The 20,289-nt window shown below is 55.5% G+C and overlaps 1 protein-coding gene across 1 annotated transcript; it reads left to right on the top strand.

Annotated features, from left to right (window-relative positions):
- Positions 1-753: 753 nt before the first annotated feature.
- TRMT44 (tRNA methyltransferase 44 homolog) lies at positions 754-20,098 on the top strand (the record flags this gene model as incomplete). Its single annotated transcript, XM_084233037.1, has 11 exons — positions 754-1,342; positions 11,764-11,878; positions 12,510-12,729; positions 13,703-13,771; positions 14,356-14,463; positions 15,591-15,662; positions 16,086-16,192; positions 16,520-16,703; positions 17,406-17,787; positions 18,853-18,969; positions 19,875-20,098. The coding sequence occupies 11 exons, from the start codon at positions 754-756 to the stop codon at positions 20,096-20,098; spliced, it is 2,187 nt and encodes a 728-aa protein (XP_084089163.1).
- Between the last annotated feature and the right edge of the window lie 191 nt (positions 20,099-20,289).

Below are 20,289 nucleotides of genomic sequence, written 5' to 3' on the forward strand. Positions count from 1 at the left end.
GTGACAGAATCCTCCTTTCTGGACACCTTCCCTTCAAGATAGGCGGCTCGGACAGTAAGAAGCTTCCCTTTTCCTGCAACCTCTGACCCTGGGCTGTCTTGACAGCTGCCTTTTTCAGACTCATCATCACTGTTTCCACCTCCGCGAGGGCCCGAGGGCTGCCCGAGGGCACGATCTTACTTAGCTCTGCACCCTCGGGGCCTGGCCCAGTCGCCATCACGCCTGCAACGAGGAGCAGCAGGTCAGGTTTTCCAACCTTCGGCCCGCGAGTAGGCGCAACACCTCCGGACGGTGCTGGGCCGAGGCGGTGGGCAGGGGCCTTTTTTCCTCCACGAGACAGCGTACCCAGGGCCCGCTCTCGCCCACGGCCCGCGCCCCACCGAGTTCCCTGAATTCGCGGGTCTTCCTCCCCCTGCCCTCGCCACCCCCGGACCCTGCTCCCTCCCCGCCCCCTCTGGAAGGGGAGTGGCCGTGCGCGCCCGCCGACGCGGCTCCCGGCTTCCCGCACGGCCAGTCCCGGACCCCACCGCCGCCCCCCACTGCGCACAGCCCGCCCGGGGCGCCTCCCCGGGCCCCGGAAGGGGACGGGGGTCCGCGAGGCCGGGGCGGTCCCGAGCTCGGCGTGCGCCGCGGAAGCCCCGCCCCCTCCGCCTGCGTGACGGCGCCGCGCCGCGCCGTCTGCGACATCTCGGTGCGTCATCTCTGTGCGTCATCACGCCGCGCCGCCGCCGGCCGCGGACGCGCCTAGGGGCCATGGCGGAGGTGGGGCGGGCGGCGGTGCCCGCTGGCGGCGCGCCGCTCCCCGGGGGCTTCTGGGCGGCGGTGGCCGTGTGGCTGGAGAGGCCGCAGGTGGCCAACAAGCGGCTGTGCGGCGTCCGCCTGGAGGCCCGACGGCGCGCCGCCCGGCCCTGGGCCCAGGCCCCCGAGTCCGGGCCGGGCGCAAGCCCCGAGCCGGAGGAGCCGGCCCCGGCGCCGCGTCCGCGTTCCCCGGAGGCGGCTCCGGACCCCACGCCGCGGGCGGGGCCCCGGCAGGGCGCGGCGGACGACGGGCCCCGGGAGGCCCAGGACGGGCGCCAGCCAGGGGAGGCCCGGGACGAGGCCGCCGCGGGGCTCGGACGGGACGACTTCCCCGCCCCGGACCTGGATTCTCTCTGGGACGGCCTCTGCCGCAGCCTCGCCGCTGGCCATCGGGAGTTGCTGGCCTTTCTCGCCGGCCCCGGCTCCGACGCGGGACCGCAGCCAGAGGATCAGCAAGAGCTCGACGTGGTTCTCAGAACCGTCATCCCGAAAACGACCCCGCAGCGCCCGCTCACCGCTCCCAGGAGAGAGATCGTCGTGCAAGGTAGGAGAATGACGCCGGCACGGACGCGGCCGGGCGGGTTGAACTGGTAGTAACTCTGCAGTCGGGAGAAGAGTCCAGGGTGGCTGCTGTCAAGTCGGGTTTTTACAGAGACGCCTGTAAAGGGAGATGAGGGATCAGGCCGGGCGTGGGGCGGGACTCCGAGTCTGCCGAGAGACAGGTTGCTGAGAGCAGAAAGGGGGTGGTCTGTGTGAAACCGTCTGGATTTGCTTACAGGCCCTTCTGAAGTCAGGCCCCTGCCTTCCCCAGGGCTGGGAGACTTGCGCCCCTGCTCAGGTGTGGGTTCAGAGTCAAGACTTTGACTTTGAATTTCCCCAGATGGACACTTGAAGGGGGTCTGGTCTGCCCTGAGCCCCTGGGAACTACCCCATGTTTGGTTATGGGCTGTGGACTTCTAGTGAGTCCTGACCCGCGACGGTGAAGGAAATCAGACATGGGGGACTGTCATGTCCAGCATGCAGCAAATCTTTATTGTCTTAGTGCTTATTATATACTATTTTAATTGTAGCAGGTGTAACATCAAAGCATACCACATAATGATAACACGTATGAATGATTAGTCTATTTTCTTACTATTATCTATTTACTTCAGACAGTAGGATACCAGGCGGTTAGTTCTCACACACATAATCTTGTCGCCTCCTAGCCTGAGCCTGGGAAGTTCGCTCATTATTTTGTTGTTTGTCAATCTGTGGAGATGTACGCAGTTCACTTCCAGGCTCTCAACACCAGGTCCTGTCACCCAGAGGTTTTCGTCCGAGACACATGTGTTTTCACATGCCTTAGGGACTCGGGTCAAGGCCCTTCTGCTTACTACGCAGGGTGGCCGCCTCCAACATCTCCCCCTTTTGTCTTTAATAATTTAAGAATCAATTTAGCTGAGTCGAACCGGAGGCTTGTCCGTCGTCGGAGGCAGTAGTACCCTATTCCAAACAACAAAAATTACATATTAGTATCGCTATAATTCCACTACCAATACTATGAGTCAGACTTTGATTAAATGAACGAGGGTCCATACCCTTTAGAGCATTGGCAATACCCTCAGCCAATCCATCAATAGAATTTGTAGGCAATTTTTTAGAAAAGTATTGAAGTACTTGATTTTGCAAAGACTTTACATCCAAAGACAAATTACCATGAACACAGTTAAGGTGATGCTGAATTTGAGACCATGAAGTAGAAACATTATTAAATTGCACAGGAGTTACACAATAAGTACTAACATTCCAAACACAATGTAACAATTTGTTGTTGCACAGTTATAAATTGATCACCCAATTATTGAATAGTTTGTTGTAAGTCTCCCACTCGTTTTTGTAAATCTTCATCAATGCGGACTTGTTGTTGCCAGAGGAGTGCGGACTTGTTGTTGCCAGAGGAGTCGAGAGTCATGAGACCAATTAGCAACAAAATCATGAGTCTGTACTGCAGGATGAAGTGCCGCTCCTGCAACCGCTGCCATAGTTGTGATTGCAATCAGTCCAAGTATGGCAAGCACAAGCCATTCCACAAAACATCTAGTGCGGCGGAGGAGTTTCCCAATCACCTTAAGTAATGTCCCAGTCACTGGAGACTCCTCCCAGGGTCGAGTCAGGTTCACAGGCAGCCACAAATGTGTTCTAGCTTTTAACACAATGAGAGAGTGTCGGCTAATATTAAACTTAGCCGATGAGTTAACACAGGAGTATAAAGAGCAGTCATTACATGTTACAGTTTTAACTTTTTCATCAAAGGAAACAGTGCCAATAACTATTACATAAGGGAATCGAACACAGGCTTGTATATAGAAACTGGTATTATATATAAAGTGATAATGAGACACAGAACGTGATGTTCCCGAGAAGTTGCCTTTCCAAAATTGCATAAGGGTGGTGGTGACTATTAGCTTCCAAAAGTCCCATTGTTCAGGTCCCCACCATCCGGGAGCAAGTGACAAGCGAGGTCTCGGGGGTGCCATGCCTCCATCATGCCAAGTCATGAGTTCATATTGGTTCCTATCTTTCACAGTCCCATTCTTTGACAAATTCCAAACTGCATTTGTAACATAATCACAGACTGTAGAACCATAGTCATCAAAACAGTTAGTTAAAAAACTTCCCATGAAGTCCCCAATCAACAAAAACATACTTTCCTGATCTTAACAATTTTTCTTTTAATCCACGGCACTGACTCCAAAAAGTAGGGGAATATGTGTAATTCTTATATGAAATTTGCTGACAAACTGGCTTTTTGCTGCGTGCCTTGACACTACCCCATGTAATGGGTGCAACAGGACTATTAGTGGCCTTCCTTTTTCTTTTCATTGAAAGATGGGCCATGCCTTGGATCAATGGCTTCTGTGTCTCCCATTGTAGTGGCTGAGAAGTCCTGACCCGCGACGGAGGGTCTCTCATGGTATTGTCATCCAGAGTCTGGGGTGGTCTCTTGGATGGCCGGGATCCGGGACCGGACAAGCTAAAGAGGTGTCCAAATTGTTTTACAGGATCCATCTAAAATTACAGAAGCATAGCCTTTTCCCTTTAAAATCATCACCCCCGCCTCCCACTCATTTGTTTCTGGGGTTTTTAACCATACTGGTTCTTGCACACTGCGTGCTGGTTGAGTGGCAAAATGCTTACTGCTGCGTGTTACAGGGTCCCCCTGTGGTAAATTCAGAAAGTTTAAAGTAAAAAGAGCTGATAACAGGGTTTCTTGTATCCAGTGATGTCATCCTCCCTGTGCTCCCCCTTTTCTGTTTATAATTAAAGAGGAAAGCAATGTTTTTAAAGTACGATGAGAACGTTAAACAACGGCTTGGCCACGAGGATTGTAAGGAATGCCTGTAAGATGAAGAATCTGCCATTCCCTGCAAAAATCAAAGAAACGACGCGAAGTGTAAGAAGGACCATTGTCTGTTTTGAGTTTTGTGGGAAGGCCCATAACAGCAAAGCAAGAAAATAAATGAGTTTGAACATGAACAAAGGCTTTCCCTGACTGGGCTGTTGCCCACAAAAACCCTGAAAAGGTATCAATAGTAACATGTAAATATGATAAAGGGCAAAAAGCAGGGAAATGGGTGATATCCATCTGCCAGATCTGATTAGGGCACAAACTGCGTGGGTTACTTCCAGCTGGAGAGGTCCGGCATAGATATGGTGCACAGGCAGAACATCTCTGGAGGATACAACGAGCTTGATGTAAAAGAATATGATAGGCAGAAGGTAACTGAAAAGCATTGGAGTGTAGAACAGCATGCTCTTCTTCTGGGGAAGAAAACACGGGAAAAATTTGTTTGGTGAATGCATCAGCTGTTTCATTGCCTCGAGATAGAGGTCCAGGGAGGCCAGAATGTGCACGAATATGTGCAATATGGAGAGGATAATCATAAGATCGCAGCGCTGATCGAAGCTGCTGTAACAAGGAAGCAAGAACAGGGTGTTTAGAATGTAAAGTACCTGTAACAAGACGAGGAACCAATTGGGCAACATATAAAGAGTCAGTAATAATGTTAGCTGGGCCAGGAGGCAGTTGCTGCAAAAGATGAAATATAGCAATTAATTTAACTTGTTGAGCCGATGAATAAGGGGTGTGGACTGAAAATTAAATTTGTGGTCCCACAGCAGCTGCAATACCGGAAGAAGAGCCATCTACAAAATAAACAGGAGCTCCAGGTATAGGCTCAAGAACAACAGTATCAGAAATTATCCATTTTGTAGACTTGAGAAAATCCCATAACTTTCCAGCAGGGTAGTGACATCCAATGTCATTAGGATAATCGGCCAATGCAAGCTGCAGTGTATCTGACAAGGGAAAAAATTTGTTGAAACCAAGAGGAAGAAAATGGCAAAATAATAACAGAGGGGTCAAAGCCCCATATAGATTTAACACGGAGCCTTTCTTTAACAATAATTTCAGCAATGAGTTCAATATATGGAGTTACAGTTTGATAATTTGAATTTTTAATATATATCCATTCTAGTGGCTTGTCCTGTTGTGCAATTATTGCTGTAGGACTTTTAGGAGTGCCAAAAATCAATAAATTAAGTGGCAAATCAGGCTGGTATTGATAAACAAACTGTTTTTTAATTTGTTGCTCCACAAAAGAAAGTTGTGCTTGGGCCTCAGGGGTTAAATGCCTCGGGCTTCGTAAATCTGAATAGCCCTCTATGGTTTGAAAAAGATGGGTTAAAGCATAATTAGGAATGCCCAATGTAGGGTGTAACCAGTTAAAATCTCCAAGTAACTTTTGAAAATCATTTAAGGTTTTTAAATGCTTTTGTTGCAGTTTCATGCATTGAGGTCGCACAGTGTGCCGGTCAACAAGGCTACCGAGATATTTAAAAGGTGATAAGGTTTGAATTTTCTCGGAAGCTATTAAAAGACCAAACTTTGGAAGTCCCATTAATAAAAACTGTACAACTTGAGAAAGGACAGAGTTACTGTCAGCAGCTATTAAAATATCATCCATATAATGTAAAATGGGAGCATCTGGAAATCGCTGCCATGAACTAACTAGAGCCTTGTCAACATAAAACTGACACAAAGTAGGAGAATTTGCAATTCCCTGAGGCAGCACCTTTCATTGATATTGCTGGGCAGGCTGTTCATTATTTAAAGAGGGCACCTTAAAGGCAAATCGAACAGTGTCCTGTAGAAAAATTCAAGCATAGCCTCTCCCACAAGTTAAATGAATTAAAAAATTTTTTGAAGGCAAAGGAGGTGTAATCAGGTGCATTATTTGTCTTAATAGTTTATGCTTTTCTGCACAAGCAAAGCAAAACATTAAATGTTGAGACACATTTTTAAAGGCTTTTCCGGTTTTCACTGTAGCCATAATCAAATGAGAAAAGGTGTCTACAGAAACATGTACATAACTTAATTTTTTTACAGCTGGGAACATAAGGTTTTAGGAGGAGCTGCAGCATTAGGAGAATTAGTTTCTCTACAAGCGATTTCTGATTTCCGAGGGGAATTTACTGAAATGGCCTGTGTGGCCACATGAAGACAGGCTTCAGTAATAATTAGTCTTTTTCCATCCAATGAATAAATTGATCAAATAATGCAATACAGTTAAATTTTCAACACATATCATTGTTTCTCTTCAAGCCCATTATTTGGGTTTTATAAACCAAGGCAAATAAAATTAACTTTCCCTCAAACCTTTTACCACTTACTACGTACCCTTAATTTTAGCTTTTCTCTGTTTTTTACATTCAACAAATTATGATGGTGGTTTCTTTTCAGTAGTTCAGAACACAAGAAGGTGCTTTGTGTGTTTGTCACCCCAAAATGCTACTTTAAACATTGCAGATTTTTAAAATTGACTTAAAAACAGTATAGCTGAGTTTCACTTGGTAAAGTTAATATGACAAAAAATTTACATATGTAAGTATACACACACACACACACACACACACACACCTTTTTTAGTCAAGAAAAGAAAAGCACTTTAAAGATACATTTAAGCAAATTATTAATATTTAACATAACCTTAATGCATATATGCTTGGAATTATATTATAAAATTTGAACTAGTTTTTGTATATCAAAAATTTTGGATCATGATCTCAAAATTTGTTTTTATGAGAACTTATATAGGCGCCGTTTATGATTAGTCCTCCGGAGGTAAAAAACAAAACAAAACAAAAACACAAAAGCAGACACAAACAGACACAGAGATCTTTTGATATACATTTAAAATTTTGGCCATGTGTATATATTTTAAAACATAGTTATTTTACCAATATGTGTGAAGATACTGAGGTTTTTAATGAGTTAACAGCTAAAATTTGTACACAGAGTAAGTATTTAATCTTAATTATTACCAAAGACCTTGGGCTCGAGACCACAGCAGTCACGGCAGTTTTTACTAACTTTTTTGATGAGAAAATATTTTGGGAGTTTATATTTTTAAGAAATGATTTTTTGGCTTTAGGTTGTTAATACATTATCTCGCTGGGAACGGGCATATTTTAAAACATAAAAGAACACTGTTATCTTGAGAACAGGAGAAGAGGTAAAGTTTTACAGTCTGCCTGTTTGTAGGCTTTTATCAAAATTTGAGGTTTAGAATTTAGCTCAAAAATGTCTGTATTAATACTGTATATTTTACCAGGTTAATTAGTTTTAACAAGAAACGTAACCTTTTATAGGTCTAATAAGTAAATTCAAAAGCTTTTATTTTACCAATAAACATTTTGTATAGTTTGTTTGCAAGTCCAAAGTTACTCCACAGTTTTTACCTTAAACAATGTAGACTTTAAAATGAGAAACACCCAGGGAAATAGAACTTTTTTTTTTTTTTTCTAGAATGAACCAAAATAGTTTGTTAAGGTGGACAAAAGGAAAGTCCAGTCCTCCACAATGGGAAGGCAGTAGAGACCTGCCAGTGATCCCAACACTGGAAAAAAAAATCCAGGCAGCTGCTTGTTGAGACCAGGGCAGCCCCCACCTGCCTGCCACAGTGGGCTTATACTATTTTAATAAAAACCTTTTAGTCATATTATAGTCATATAGTCTCATATAGTCAAATTTAACCATTTTCTTTCACTTTAACAATTGTAAATGAACTTTGAATACTATTATTTAGAAAGACCTTTTTTCTTTTTATTTTTTCTTAAAAGGAGCAAATGGCAAAACTCTGGTGGGGGGAACCTAGCCTCCTCCCCAGTGTCAGGTAAAGACACATCCTCAGGCCGAATTTCATGAGACCTTGTTGTTTTTATTTCCTCCTCCTCATGAAGAAGGACGGGAGACCTGATTTGAAGTCCCTGAGAAGTTGAACCCCCTAAAGTAAACTCTCATAAATTCTCCACAGCTGATTTGAGACCTGAGCACTGTCTTCGACCCTGTTTAAGGGAAGGCTGCAACATGAACACCACTCCTCTGGTGACATATTTGAAAAAGGTTTGGCAGAATTATTAGCAGGAGCTACAACAAAAGGCTGAGCCCCTTGATCACCCTTATTGGATTCTTGCAAAGGAACATCATCATCACAATCTTCTAGAGATTGCTGAACAGCTTGAGCTGCCTTAGCCAGAGTGTCATCATCAAGGTCATACTTATGTAAAGATTCCTGTGCCGTTTGAACCAAAATGGCTGCGTCAGGACGGAGTTTTCCATCGACAGCTAACATAGCTACTCTAAGTATAGCCCATGTGGACCAAAGCTTTACAGGGATCTGCTCCCCCTGCTTATGTTTCCGGACCATTGTCTCTTGGACCTGGTCCCTTGTTTCAGTATCAAAAGTACCGGTATCAGGAAACCAAAGATTAAATTCAGTCACAACATTCAAACATTCAAGAATTTGAGAGAGTGGGACTTTTGCCCCATTTTCAGCCAATAAATGTTTCAACAGAGAAGCAAAAGTAGGAAGATGAGAAGAAGAATACCCCATTCTGTTATTTTCTCCTTGTTTACTCACCACCTTGTGTAAACTATCACCCGCCGCTGCCACCACCTCGTCACTCCGGGTGGGAGGTATTAACTTCAGGCCACCTCGTCACTCCGGGTGGGAAGTATTAACTTCAGGCCACCTCGTCACTCCAGGTGGGAGGTATTAACTTCAGGCCCTGTTCGGGCGCCACTGTGGACTTCTAGTGAGTCCTGACCCGCGACGGTGAAGGAAATCAGACATGGGGGACTGTCATGTCCAGCATGCAGCAAATCTTTATTGTCTTAGTGCTTATTATATACTATTTTAATTGTAGCAGGTGTAACATCAAAGCATACCACATAATGATAACACGTATGAATGATTAGTCTATTTTCTTACTATTATCTATTTACTTCAGACAGTAGGATACCAGGCGGTTAGTTCTCACACACATAATCTTGTCGCCTCCTAGCCTGATCCTGGGAAGTTCGCTCATTATTTTGTTGTTGTCAATCTGTGGAGAAGTACGCAGTTCACTTCCAGGCTCTCAACACCAAGTCCTGTCACCCAGAGGTTTTCGTCCGAGACACATGTGTTTTCACATGCCTTAGGGACTCGGGTCAAGGCCCTTCTGCTTACTACGCAGGGTGGCCGCCTCCAACAATGGGCCAATACTGAGGCCCAGCGGAGAGCAGGTCAGCGCCGGGGGCAGGCTAGGGTCAGCTTCAGACTGGGGCTCTGGCAGAAGGAATTAGGTGGAAAACCTTCCCTGGCCCTAGGTGGATGAGAAGGCTCTGTGGGTACCTGCTAGGCCAGTTCCTTTGCCACATCCTAGGGGGCTCCAAAAACAGGACAGTGAAACAGAGTCCTCGGTGCTGACACCAGGATCATTCATGGGGTGAGCCCGAAAGGGTTCTGGGAGAAGCTGGCCATTGTGTGAAAATAGGTAGCAGGCAAGTGAATGAACAGAAAGTCTGCCCCAGCCAGGAAGGCCCCAGAGTGTCCGTGTGTGCCCACAGGGTATGATGCCTGGCTTTGCCAGGGGTGAGCTGCATGGGGGGCGGGGCGGGGGGGCACCAGGCGGGCTGTGCCTTTTCTGTGGGTCAGGCCCCCGGGGCGGAGCTGCTCGACCACGTGGTGGTCCTGTTGTTGAGTTTCTGAGCGTCCTCCCTGTCGTTCTCCACCAAGATTGCGCCATACACGGTCCCCCAGCAGGGGGTGAGTCTCCCATCTTTTTGCAGCATCCGCCACTCGTCTCTGAGTTGATATCCTGGCAGGTGAGTCTGGATTTGCAGCCCTCTGGGATGAATCGAGCACCTTTCCGTGTTCCTGATGGTCAGCTGTGTCCCTTGTCTTTGGGAAAGTGGCAGGCCCCGTTTTTTAATTTAAAAAAAATAGTTATATGAGTTTTTGTGTGTGTTGGGTGTGAAACCCTCACCACGATGGAGCCTGAGGAGCTGTGTCGTGAAGGCGCCCACATGCCCTCGCCTGCCCCTCCCGCCCGCAGCGCTGGCCGAGGTGCTAACGCCTCCTTCCCATGTGGGGCCCTGGCCCACCCGTTTTGTTTTTTCTTAATTTTTTATTTATTTTTGTGTAGAAGAACTGGGGAACAGGCCAGAGGTGCGGAAGTGAGTGGATCCACCAGAGACAGAGTGGGGGGCAGAGCAGGCGGATGTACTGAAACACACTGCTGAGGAGAGCAGCAGGGAGACAGGAGAGGTCTGTTGCGCCCTCTAGGCAGCTCCCTGGCCAGGGATTGCACTCAGGCCATAGCAGTGACAGCCTGAGAATGACCCCTCTTCAGGCCACCCGGGAGGCCCACCCACTTGTTTATATTTGCTTTATTTTTTTTTAGATTTATTTATTTATGCATACAAGAGCTGGGGTACAGGCCAGAGATGTGGGGGGTGAGAGGATTCCCCAGAGACAGAGTGGGGAGCAGAACAGGTGGATCCACTGAAACACACTGCAGAGGGGAGCCGCGGGGAGGCAGGAGAGGTCTGCTGCGCCCTGTGGGTAGCTCCCTGGCTGGAGATTGAACTCGTGCTGCAGAGGCTGCAGATTGCTTCATAGTGCCGGGCTTAACCCCTTGCGCCACCAGAGAGGCCCACGTTTATATTGATGTCAAATCCAAAGCTCAACACAAGCTGGATGCCGCGGAGCTTACTGCCTATTTTCTGGGAGTTTCACGATTTCAAGCCTTGCGTTCGCGTCTTTGGCCCATCCTGAGTCACCGAGAGTTTGACGGCCTGTTTTCTCCATCTCTCTCTGACTTCCGGCAGCGGCAGGGCCCTGTGCGCCCTGAGCCCTGTCACCTGAGGCTTGTCTCACCCTCCCCTGCTCCTTGCACCCGCGTGCGCCCTGCCTGCCCCGGCCTTGGCAGCGGCGGCTCCTCTTCGGGCCCCGCGGCCCCGCTCTGCTCGGGCCGCCGCTCTGCTCGGGCCCTGCCCCATGCAGGCGGCAGCTCTCCTGACTGCCATTTCCTGCCCCCTCCAGTCTGCCCACCAGGCCCCTTAGCGGGCCTGTTCTCCTGCGGCTGGCGCGGTGGGCTTCGGTGGCACAGGCTGTCTTTAACGGAAACGGGTGTGTTTTTACTTGACATCGAAGGCGAGCGTGGTCGATGCTAGAGACGAACTTTACGCGGCGGATCTTTGCATCCGCGCATGTCGTTGGACGCCACGGCGCACGCAGGTGTTGTTCTGCTTCTTTTCAAAGGGCGGTCAAGTGGCCAGCCCCTCAGTGGTGGGAAGTCCTGGGCTGGAAGGCCCTAGAACCTTCCAGACGCCCCCTCTGAGCAGGTGGCGGAGAATCCCCATCCTCCGATTGGCGCTTTCGAGCCCTGGCAGCTTGTGTCACGTGACCCCCAACAAGTACCCGTTGGGTGTGTCCACGGGTGCCCGTGCAGCGTCCCTGCCTCCTGCCGTGCGTGGCGTGGGGACCCCGGGAGCGCGGCGGTCCGGCTGACTTCGTCCTCACGGTCTCTGCCGCAGGCGTCAGGGGCGGGCGCCGAGCAGGCTGCTCTGGGGTGGCCTTACCGTTTCCTTCCCAGATGTTCTCCGCGGAACCGTCACGTTCCTGCCTTTGGAGGAGGGCGCTGAGGGCCGTCTGACGGCGCAGATGGGCAACGTGTATCAGATCCGGCTCGGCCGCCAGGAGGAGGAGTGGTGAGTGCGAGCCCCTCCCGTTCCACTCCCCGGCGACTTGCTCTGGCAGGGGCTGTGTGTGGCCTGTGCTTCTGGGGGCCCTGCCGGGCGGGCCTGGTTTTCCCGTGGGGCCCGGGCGGCCGCGGGGCCAGAGTCTGTGCTCCACAGTGGCTCGTGCCGGCTGAAGCCGCGCCGCTCCAAGCCTTTGCTTTGCTGTGGCCACAGCCCGGCGACCAGACGCGAGCGGCGCCCCTTTCCGCTTCGTGGCTGTGGGTGGCGGGGATAGTCGGGGAGCCGCAGTTCTGCGCCCCCCGGGGCTTGGGGTCAGCGCGGAAAGCTAGATGCCTGTGTGCGGCCACTGGCGTTGTTAAAAAGCCAGAGGAAGGGTGTGTTTGCTCCCGGCTTAAAGGGCTTCATGGAGAGCCACATCCGGTTCGTATTTTCTAGAACAGTCTTGGGGACTGTGTCTGTTTAAATGTGTTTATTTCTGTTAGATGAAAATCCTGTCACTATTCCTGGGTGGTTTGTGTCCGGAGCAAAGCGTGTGGTCGTTGCAGGCGGCCGCGTCCCTCTTCTTTTGGCAAATGTTGTGTGATTTACACGTGACGGCTGAGCGTAGCTCTGCTTATTACTCTTTCTCTTATTTTTGAAGGTTCATATCTGTTTTAATTTTCTGTCCAGAACAATGGCATTCAGACGGTATTGTTTACCCCAAGCCCTCCTGGCTTGGGGGCGAGCTGCTGGCCAGGCTGGCCAGGTGGGCTGGCGAGGGCAGGAAGAGCGGGTGTAAAGGCACCCTGTCCCTCATCTCCATGGCCAAGTACAGCAGCACTTACCAGGAGCTGAAGGCCAAGTATAAAGACCTGGTGAAGGTAACCCTGGGGCGCGCCTGAGGCTTCTGGGCGAGCCAGGCTCGGGGGTGGTGTTCCGGAGGAGCTTCCACCCTGCCGCAGGCGCTGACATTAAGGGGTGCAGCCTCCGGGCGCTGCTGCGTCATGCAGACTGTCAGCCACTGTTGGTGGGTGCCGGCGCACCCCGAAAGTCACGGCTGCAAAACAGTAACCTCGTGTTCCTGCTAAATGTCCTTCGGTTACGGGACTGGCTGAGGTGGGCTGGGCGCCCCTCACGCCCCGATCCTGGTCCGGAGCCCTTTGTCGCCTGGTCAGCAGCCAGCGCCCTCTGGCGGCGCCCCCTCCTTTGCCGTGGGTTGGCCACGCCGAGACCATTGCCCACCTCCGCCCGCTCCTCGCCCTGTGGGAGCAGGAGGCTGAGCCCCTGGGCCGGTGGCCGTGTCTCCTGTCCTGCTGGGCTCCCTCTGCACGTGCGCATTTTCCTGCCGGGACCCCCACTTGCGCTGCCCAAGTTTGCCGTGTTCCCAGCACCCGTGATCGTCCTGGAGCGGTGGGGCTTGTCCCGCCCTGCAGGTGGGAGGCGGACGTGGGCAGCTCGGCCACATGCCCGACAAGCGCGCCCAGTCACTGCGGGCCAGGCCCAGGAGCGCTGGCCTCCCGACCCTGCTGTCCCCGCACTTCCCCAGCCCCTCAATTTCTTGTCATCATCCTCATCTACAAAAATGACGCAGTGGAGAACTGCGGGTCAGCCTCCTATGTCCACTCGCTCATCCAGAGGTCCTCTGGGCGTTTCGTTTTGGCAGTCTTGGTCCCAGCCCTGCTGCCCCCGGCGTGGCCATGACACAGACGGGAGGCTCGGTGGCCTCCAGCGTGGCCACTGGGAGCAAGGTTTTTGGGTTGATTTCTTTTCAGTGGCAGGATGGGTGCATCCTGGGCGATGCTCGGTCTTGCTGGGGGGAGGGCCCAGCTCACCTGCGCTCCTGATCATCCTTAGGTGTGGCCTGAAGTCACTGACCCTGAGAAGTTTGTGTTTGAAGACGTGGCTATCGCTGCCTACCTGCTGGTGAGAGCTGGGGGGGGGGGGCGGCAGGGCACTGCCCTGGGGCGACAGTCGCCAAGCCCATACGGGGTGCAGAACAGCCTGAACTGTGAATGTGCAGGCGCTCCGGGGAGCCAGCATCCCCGTAACTCTGGGGAGCTGCTGCTGCTGCTGCCGCCCAGGGCTCTCCGCAGCCTCCGGCCTCCGCGCCCGCTCGCTGCCTCACTCCCTCCCGCCACCTGCACTCCATGGGCTTCACTGTCTCCCCCGCACCATGCTTAGGGTGGATGCTCCCGATTTCCTTTCCGCTGTGGCTCTAGCCTTGATAGAATCGGCGTTGTGCTTACGGGCGTGACGGCGTAGTAAACCTGAGGGCTCTGGAGAGGCACAAGGAAGTCAGGGTTACCTTAGAAGGCGCTGGCCAGAGGTGACCACGATAAGGTGGACTCTGGGCGCGGGAGGAAAGCGGCACCCACATGGCACCAGGCTTGTTGTCAGCCGCCAGAAGCCTGGGCCCGGGAGGGGCCGCTCGCTGCCCTGGGGTGAGTCTGAACCGGTCCTGGGTGGGTGGGTGGCTGACGGCGCCGTGTTCTGTGTTTTCCTGGCAGGTTCTCTGGGAGGAGGAGCGCGCCGCGCGAGCACTGGCGGCCAGGCAGTCCTTTGTTGACCTGGGCTGCGGGAACGGCCTCCTGGTCCACATCCTGAGCAGCGAGGGGGTAGGGCCCCCCCCCCAGGCCCTCCCGGGGCCCGCGGGCTGTCCTGCTGTGCACTGCCGAGGGCGGCCTGCTGCGGGCGAGGAGCGGGCGGCTTGCAGGGGGCTCCAGCTAGACAAGGGCTGGGCACCTGTGCGCATGAGGCGGGCACAGGCTACAGAGCCCAGGCGTCCGTGGCAGGTGTTTCCTGCAGAGAGCCAGTGGTTCCAAGGCCCTGGGGGGAGAACAAAGGACAGGTGCGCCATGCCCTTGAGGGGCCGGGGTTCTGCTTGGAGCCCAGGCACCTGGCACGTGGGGGCCCGGCTGCTCCCTGAAGCGGTCACACGTGCTGGTCAGTTTGCACTACACTGTAGTCCAGTCCGGGCGCACTCGCCAGGTGTGGAAGGCAGTGTATGTACACCCGAATGACGTGCGACAGGGTCACCCAGTGGCGTGTGCACTGCAGACGTGGCGCCCGCTGAGCCTCCGCCTCTGTCTGTGTAGCGGGGCTCCAGGCACACAAAGGGCCGTGTCTGCGGAGGGGAGTCGCTCTCGGGGGCCTCGGGAGGGCGCTGTTGGACCCTGTGGGCCAATCCCAGCCCCACTGAGCGCCCCCTGAAGCTGACCCCAGGTGTGCGGCCTTCTCGGGACCCCAGCCTGATTGTCTCCCGGTGGCAGCTGCCTGATTGGGCAGACACTGGCATGCCTGGGGGTGTAAAGTGGGGGCTGAGATGCTTTTGACTGGCAAGAGAACGAGCTTTGCAGCAGCTGCCTGTGGGGTGTGAGCGCATCCAGGGGCACCTGGCAGTGGCCGGTGTGGGTGGGCAGTCGCACCCTCTGAGTGCTGGTGAGGCCGCCCAGTCTCCAGGGCGAGAGGCGGCCTTGGCATGTGGTCTTGTCTGGGTTGGCAGCTACAGAGGGTCCTGGAAGGCTGCGCCTGATCGAGAGCCGAGATAGCACCTCTCCAGGGGCATTCCTGGGCCTCCGGCTTGGGGGTGCTCCTGCCCCTCACCTCCGTTTCCCTCCGGGAAGAACCACAGTGGCCGCCCACCCTCGATCCCGGCTGCCAGTCTGCAGAGTTGGGTTTGGACTTGCTGGCTCATCGTCGTGTCGTGTGGTGAGCGTAACCGCGGGTCTTTAAATTGTCTCAGCACCCGGGCAGAGGGATTGACGTCCGGAGAAGGAAGATCTGGGACATGTATGGCCCGCAGACCCGCCTGGAGGTACTGGCTGCCCTGCCCCGTCCATCTGCCTCACATCCGCCGGCGCACGCGTCTGCATGTGTGTCAGGCACACGCGCAAGTGAACGCAGTTAGGACGCCCGGGTCTGGGGGGGAGGCGGGCTCTGCGGGTAGGCACAGGACCCCAAAGGCAGCCTTCACCCCAGCAGCGCGCCAGTGCGGGAGCACACAGACTCCAGGGGGAGTGGTAGGGACGCCCCGGAGCTGTCCTCCAGGCAGTGCGGGCCGGGATGGCTCTCGCCCACTCCACGCCCTGGCTTCGCCGCCCACAGATGAAGGCCCGGCCCCTGGGCCGGCAGTGGCTTCAGGGTCTCGCCCACCGCTCTTGCACTTGCTCGCCGCCCAGGCACGCGTGTATAAGTGTTTGTGTGTGTGTGTGTGTGTGTGTGTGCGCGCTGCTTCCAGGAAGGTGCGGTCATGCCCAGCGACGAGGCCCGCTTCCCTGATGCCGACTGGTTGATCGGCAACCACTCCGATGAGCTGACCCCCTGGATCCCCGTCATTGCTGCCAGGTGAGTGGCCGGGAGGCTGGGTGCCCGCTGGCACCAGCAGCAAGCTGGTCGGGTCGTTGAAGCGGCAGCACGGGACGTCTCTGGTGAAACCTGAAGTAAATCCCCCCTGCTCCTGTGTGAGACACGGCTGCCGAGACGCACGCGCGCCTCAGCTCTCCGCTGGGCGGTGTTGCTGTCTCTGCAGCGATCCCATCCAGCCACAGGGAGTGTCTTTTTGGAGCATTTTCCTGAGGGCAGGAGGGTCGTCAAAGGAGGCCGTGGGGCTGGAGGTGCCGAGGGTGCCCCGGGAGGTCCTGAGGGCGTGCCCTCTGCTGGGCCTTCCTCCAGGTCCTCCTACAGCTGCCGCTTCTTCCTGCTCCCCTGCTGCTTCTTCGACTTCGTGGGGAGGTACCGCCGCAGGCAGAGCCAGAAGACGCAGTACCGCGAGTACCTGGACTTCGTGCGCGAGGTGGGCGCGGCGTGCGGCTTTCACGTGGAGGAGGACGGCCTGCGCATCCCGTCCACCAAGAGGGTGCGTCCCGCTCGTGGGTCTCGGCAGGCCGCGCGGGCCGGGCTGGGAGCCGGGCCACGTGGGGACACGGGCGGCTCCTGTGCTTGGGAGGGGTGTTCCCAGGACGCCACGCAGTCAGTGTCTTCTTGCGAAAGCTTGGGCGCCGCCCTCCCTGTCCACGCGAGCCCCCTCTGGGCCTGCAGCAGGTCAGCACGGGCCTGGCTGTTTCCAGAACTGCAGGTGGCCCTGAGCCCCACGGGACCGCTCTCCCAGAACCCCAACGGCAGCCTTCACCTGCCTGTGGGAAGAGCACAGCACCATCGACCCCCCACGGTGTCAGGCTCTGCTGGGCCTCCCTCCCTCTGCCAGGTCAACAGACGGTGGCGGGCGTGACTGCCCCCCGAGGGCTCTCCAGGCCACCCCAGGGTCCGCACCTGGGCGGGGGTGGCGGGCTCGGCTTCGGGCTGGCAGAGCTGCGGCTGGAGCTGGCCGGCCATCAGTATGGCCCCGCCACGCAGCTGCTCCTGGGCCTCCGGGCGTCTGAGCCGTGAGCAGCTTGGTGGGCTTTGCTCTGAGTGGTTTGGTTTGCGTCGGTGTTAGTGTCTGCAGCGAGGATTTCTTTTCTGTTAGGTGTTAAAAACTTCCATGTAATTTTCCTCCGGAGCGCGAGAGCACCGTGGAGAACAGGGTACAAGGTGCTAATCTTGCTCTTCACGATTGCAGGTTTGTCTCATCGGGAAATCCAGAACGTACCCGCCTGCCGCAGAGGTTGCCGCCGACGCGCGGAGAACGCAGTACATCAGCAGGCGGGGCTGCCCCGGGGGCCCCCCTGGCCCGGTCACCGTGGGCGGGACCCACCACCCCGACAGTCTCCACGCCCGGAGGCAGAGTCTGCACGGGGCAGAGGCCCAGGAAGCCCAGGACGCAGGACTCTGGCTGCCCGGGTTTCGGCCCCGAGAGAAGGCCGAGCGCGTGAGGAACTGCACCGCCCTCCCACGGGACCTCACTGACCGGGTGGTCCTGCAGGTGGCCAGCTTGCTGCTGGGGCAGAGGCCACTGGACTTGAGTTCCCCAAGTGGGAGCACGAAGACCTGGAATCGAGGAGGTAACGCTTCCCGTGGCACGTGTCGGGTCTCCCTCGCGCCGGCTCGGGGCCGTGCGCCGTGGTGTCAGCGCGTCCCAGAGATCCCGGGGGCGCGTCGGCTGCTCCCCTGGCATCCAGGGCTCCGCTCAGCGCGGGCCTCGGGTCTGGCACTGCCGTCTTGGCCTGTAGGTTGACCGCTGCAATCAGTGGGTGCTGGCCCTCGAGTGCATGGCTGTGGCTTGGAGGCGCTGTGATAACGGTCCTCTGAACCCCCGAATGCGGGAGCCAGACGTGACACAGGGCGGGAGCATGTTGCAGGCCCCCATAGCAGCTCGTCTGACAACCCCCCCCCCCCCCGCCCGTCGGCAGCCACCAGGGGGCACTGGGCAGCTGCCAGGTTGGGGATCCTGCCAGGCTTGCTGAGAGGAAAGGGAGGCTGCGGAAGGGGGAAGAGAGGCTGCGCTGCTGGGGGGGGTGGGGGGGTGCCGGCTGCTGCACCTCCCCCTGCAGTGACCTTTAGGGCTAATGGCTTTCGCCACGGTCCCTAGGTCCGGCTGGGCAAGGAACCGGCGCGCAGGGGGGCTTCTCTCAACCCTGAGACGGCCTCATCGTCTACTGCTGTGCTGGTCCGCGGCAGCCGGCAGCCCCGCGGATTCATGGGGCCCAGGGCCCAGGGCTGCTGGGGCTTTATCAGATACTTTCCTTCATCTACTTGCGCCCGGAGGGCTGGGCAGCTGAGCGGTGGCCTGCAGGTGGCCGGGCTCTGATGGACAGTGGGGGACAGCCCAACGCAGCCTGATTGGGCTCAGGCCACACCACTGCCCCCTGGGGGTGCTGACCTCATGTGGGGGCACGGCTCAGCTCACTCCCCATGGGGGCTTGGCGAGGCAGGAAGGGGTGGGGTCCCGGGGTCCCGCCAACCTGCCGAGGGGCTCTGCGCACAGTTGCAGCTGCCATGTGGTGTGGCCTAAGCTTAGCTGCCGGGTCCTCCCGCCGAAGCCCAGGGGGGTTGAATAGGGTCCCGGCCTCAGGGCGTCTGCCTCAGCATCTTCTCACTGTTGTTTCGGGGGAACCCCGCTTCAACAGGGAGCCTGTCCTTGGCAGAAGTGGCCAGCAAGCTGGACAGGGGGACGCTGCAGAGGCTGAAGCGGGAATGCGGGGGCTTGCAGACGCTGCTGAGGAACAGCCACCAGGTGTTTGAAGGTACGGCGGCTCCTGGTAGGAGGCCCGCCCGGGCCCGCTCTCTGGTCAGCAGGCTGCGGCCCCTGGGACCCATGCTGCGGCCCCGGCAGGCTGCCCGTTCCCCAGCACGTTGTGGCCTCACAAGGCAGCGTCCTCGACCCGCCATAGACACGCGCGTTATTGTGGCCCCTCCGGTGCAGCCCCTCCAGCACGGCTTCATGCCACGGTGCCCGCTCCCGATGGCTCCCGGCCCCCCGGAGCCCGCCGCTGGGGTCCATCTCCCTCACACTCACCTGCTGGTGTGAGGGTTGAAACAGCCTCGGGGGGTCTGGGGTGCCTTGAGCCCTCAGCCCGTGTTCCCGCTGGACGCTGAATCCCCGGGCCACGGGAACCCCGTTGTTTCTTTTTTTATATTTACGTATTTTTTTACATCATTTTTATTTTTACACGATGTACACGCTTTCATCTTGGTTATAGTCCCCGTGCAATTCCCGCCCCCCTTGTTTGATCCTGCTCCCTTCTCCCCGCTGTGATGTGTCTCTGGTTTGTAGTTGCCTGTCGGTTTCGATTTTTACTTTATTATAATTAGCTTCTTTCAAGATTTATTATACAAGAGCTGGGTACAGTCAGAGACGCGGGAGGGTGAGAGGATTCACCAGAGCCAGAGCAGGGAGCAGAGCAGGCAGAAGGACCGAGGTACACTGCTGAGGGGAGCAGCGGGCGGCAGGAGAGGTCTGCGCGCCATGTGGGTCTCTCCCTGGCCGGTCGGGATCGAACCCGCACTGCAGAGGCTGCGGACAGCTCCACAGCGCTGCGCTCAACCCACTGCGCCACCAGGGAGACCCTATAATTAGTTTTTTTTGAGCCCCGTTCTCTGGGGGCGGGCACAGCCTGTGGCTGACGGGGCTGGCCTCTCCCCGCCGCAGTTCTGAACGGGAGAGTCCGCCTTCGCGACTGGCGGGAGGAGGTGCAGCGGGAGGCAGAGCGGCCGGAGGCCAAGCAGAGACTCTTCTCCGAAGCTTTCAAGACCCGCCTCTGCTGGTTCTTCACTCACCACCCCGACGGCTGCGTCCTGTCTGCGCTCAGCTGCCCGTTTGCCCACGGGCCTGGGGAGCTGCGGCCACCCCGGGCCCCCAGGAAGAAGCAGTGATGAGTCCTGTGACAGGCCGTTGCGTGCGGGGGCGGGGCCTGGCCTCCAGGCTGGCCGGCGCAGGGAGGCCCGCGCACTCCGCCCTTGGGCAGCTGGGCATCTTGGGATTTTAGACAAAGGGCTCCAGCCAACCTCTTGTTTGTTTGATTTCCTAGGGGCGGGGAGGGGTGCCCCCTGCTCCCCATCTTCCC

This window comes from Talpa europaea (assembly GCF_964194135.1).
Source record: "Talpa europaea genome assembly, chromosome: 5".
Taxonomy (NCBI): domain Eukaryota; kingdom Metazoa; phylum Chordata; class Mammalia; order Eulipotyphla; family Talpidae; genus Talpa; species Talpa europaea.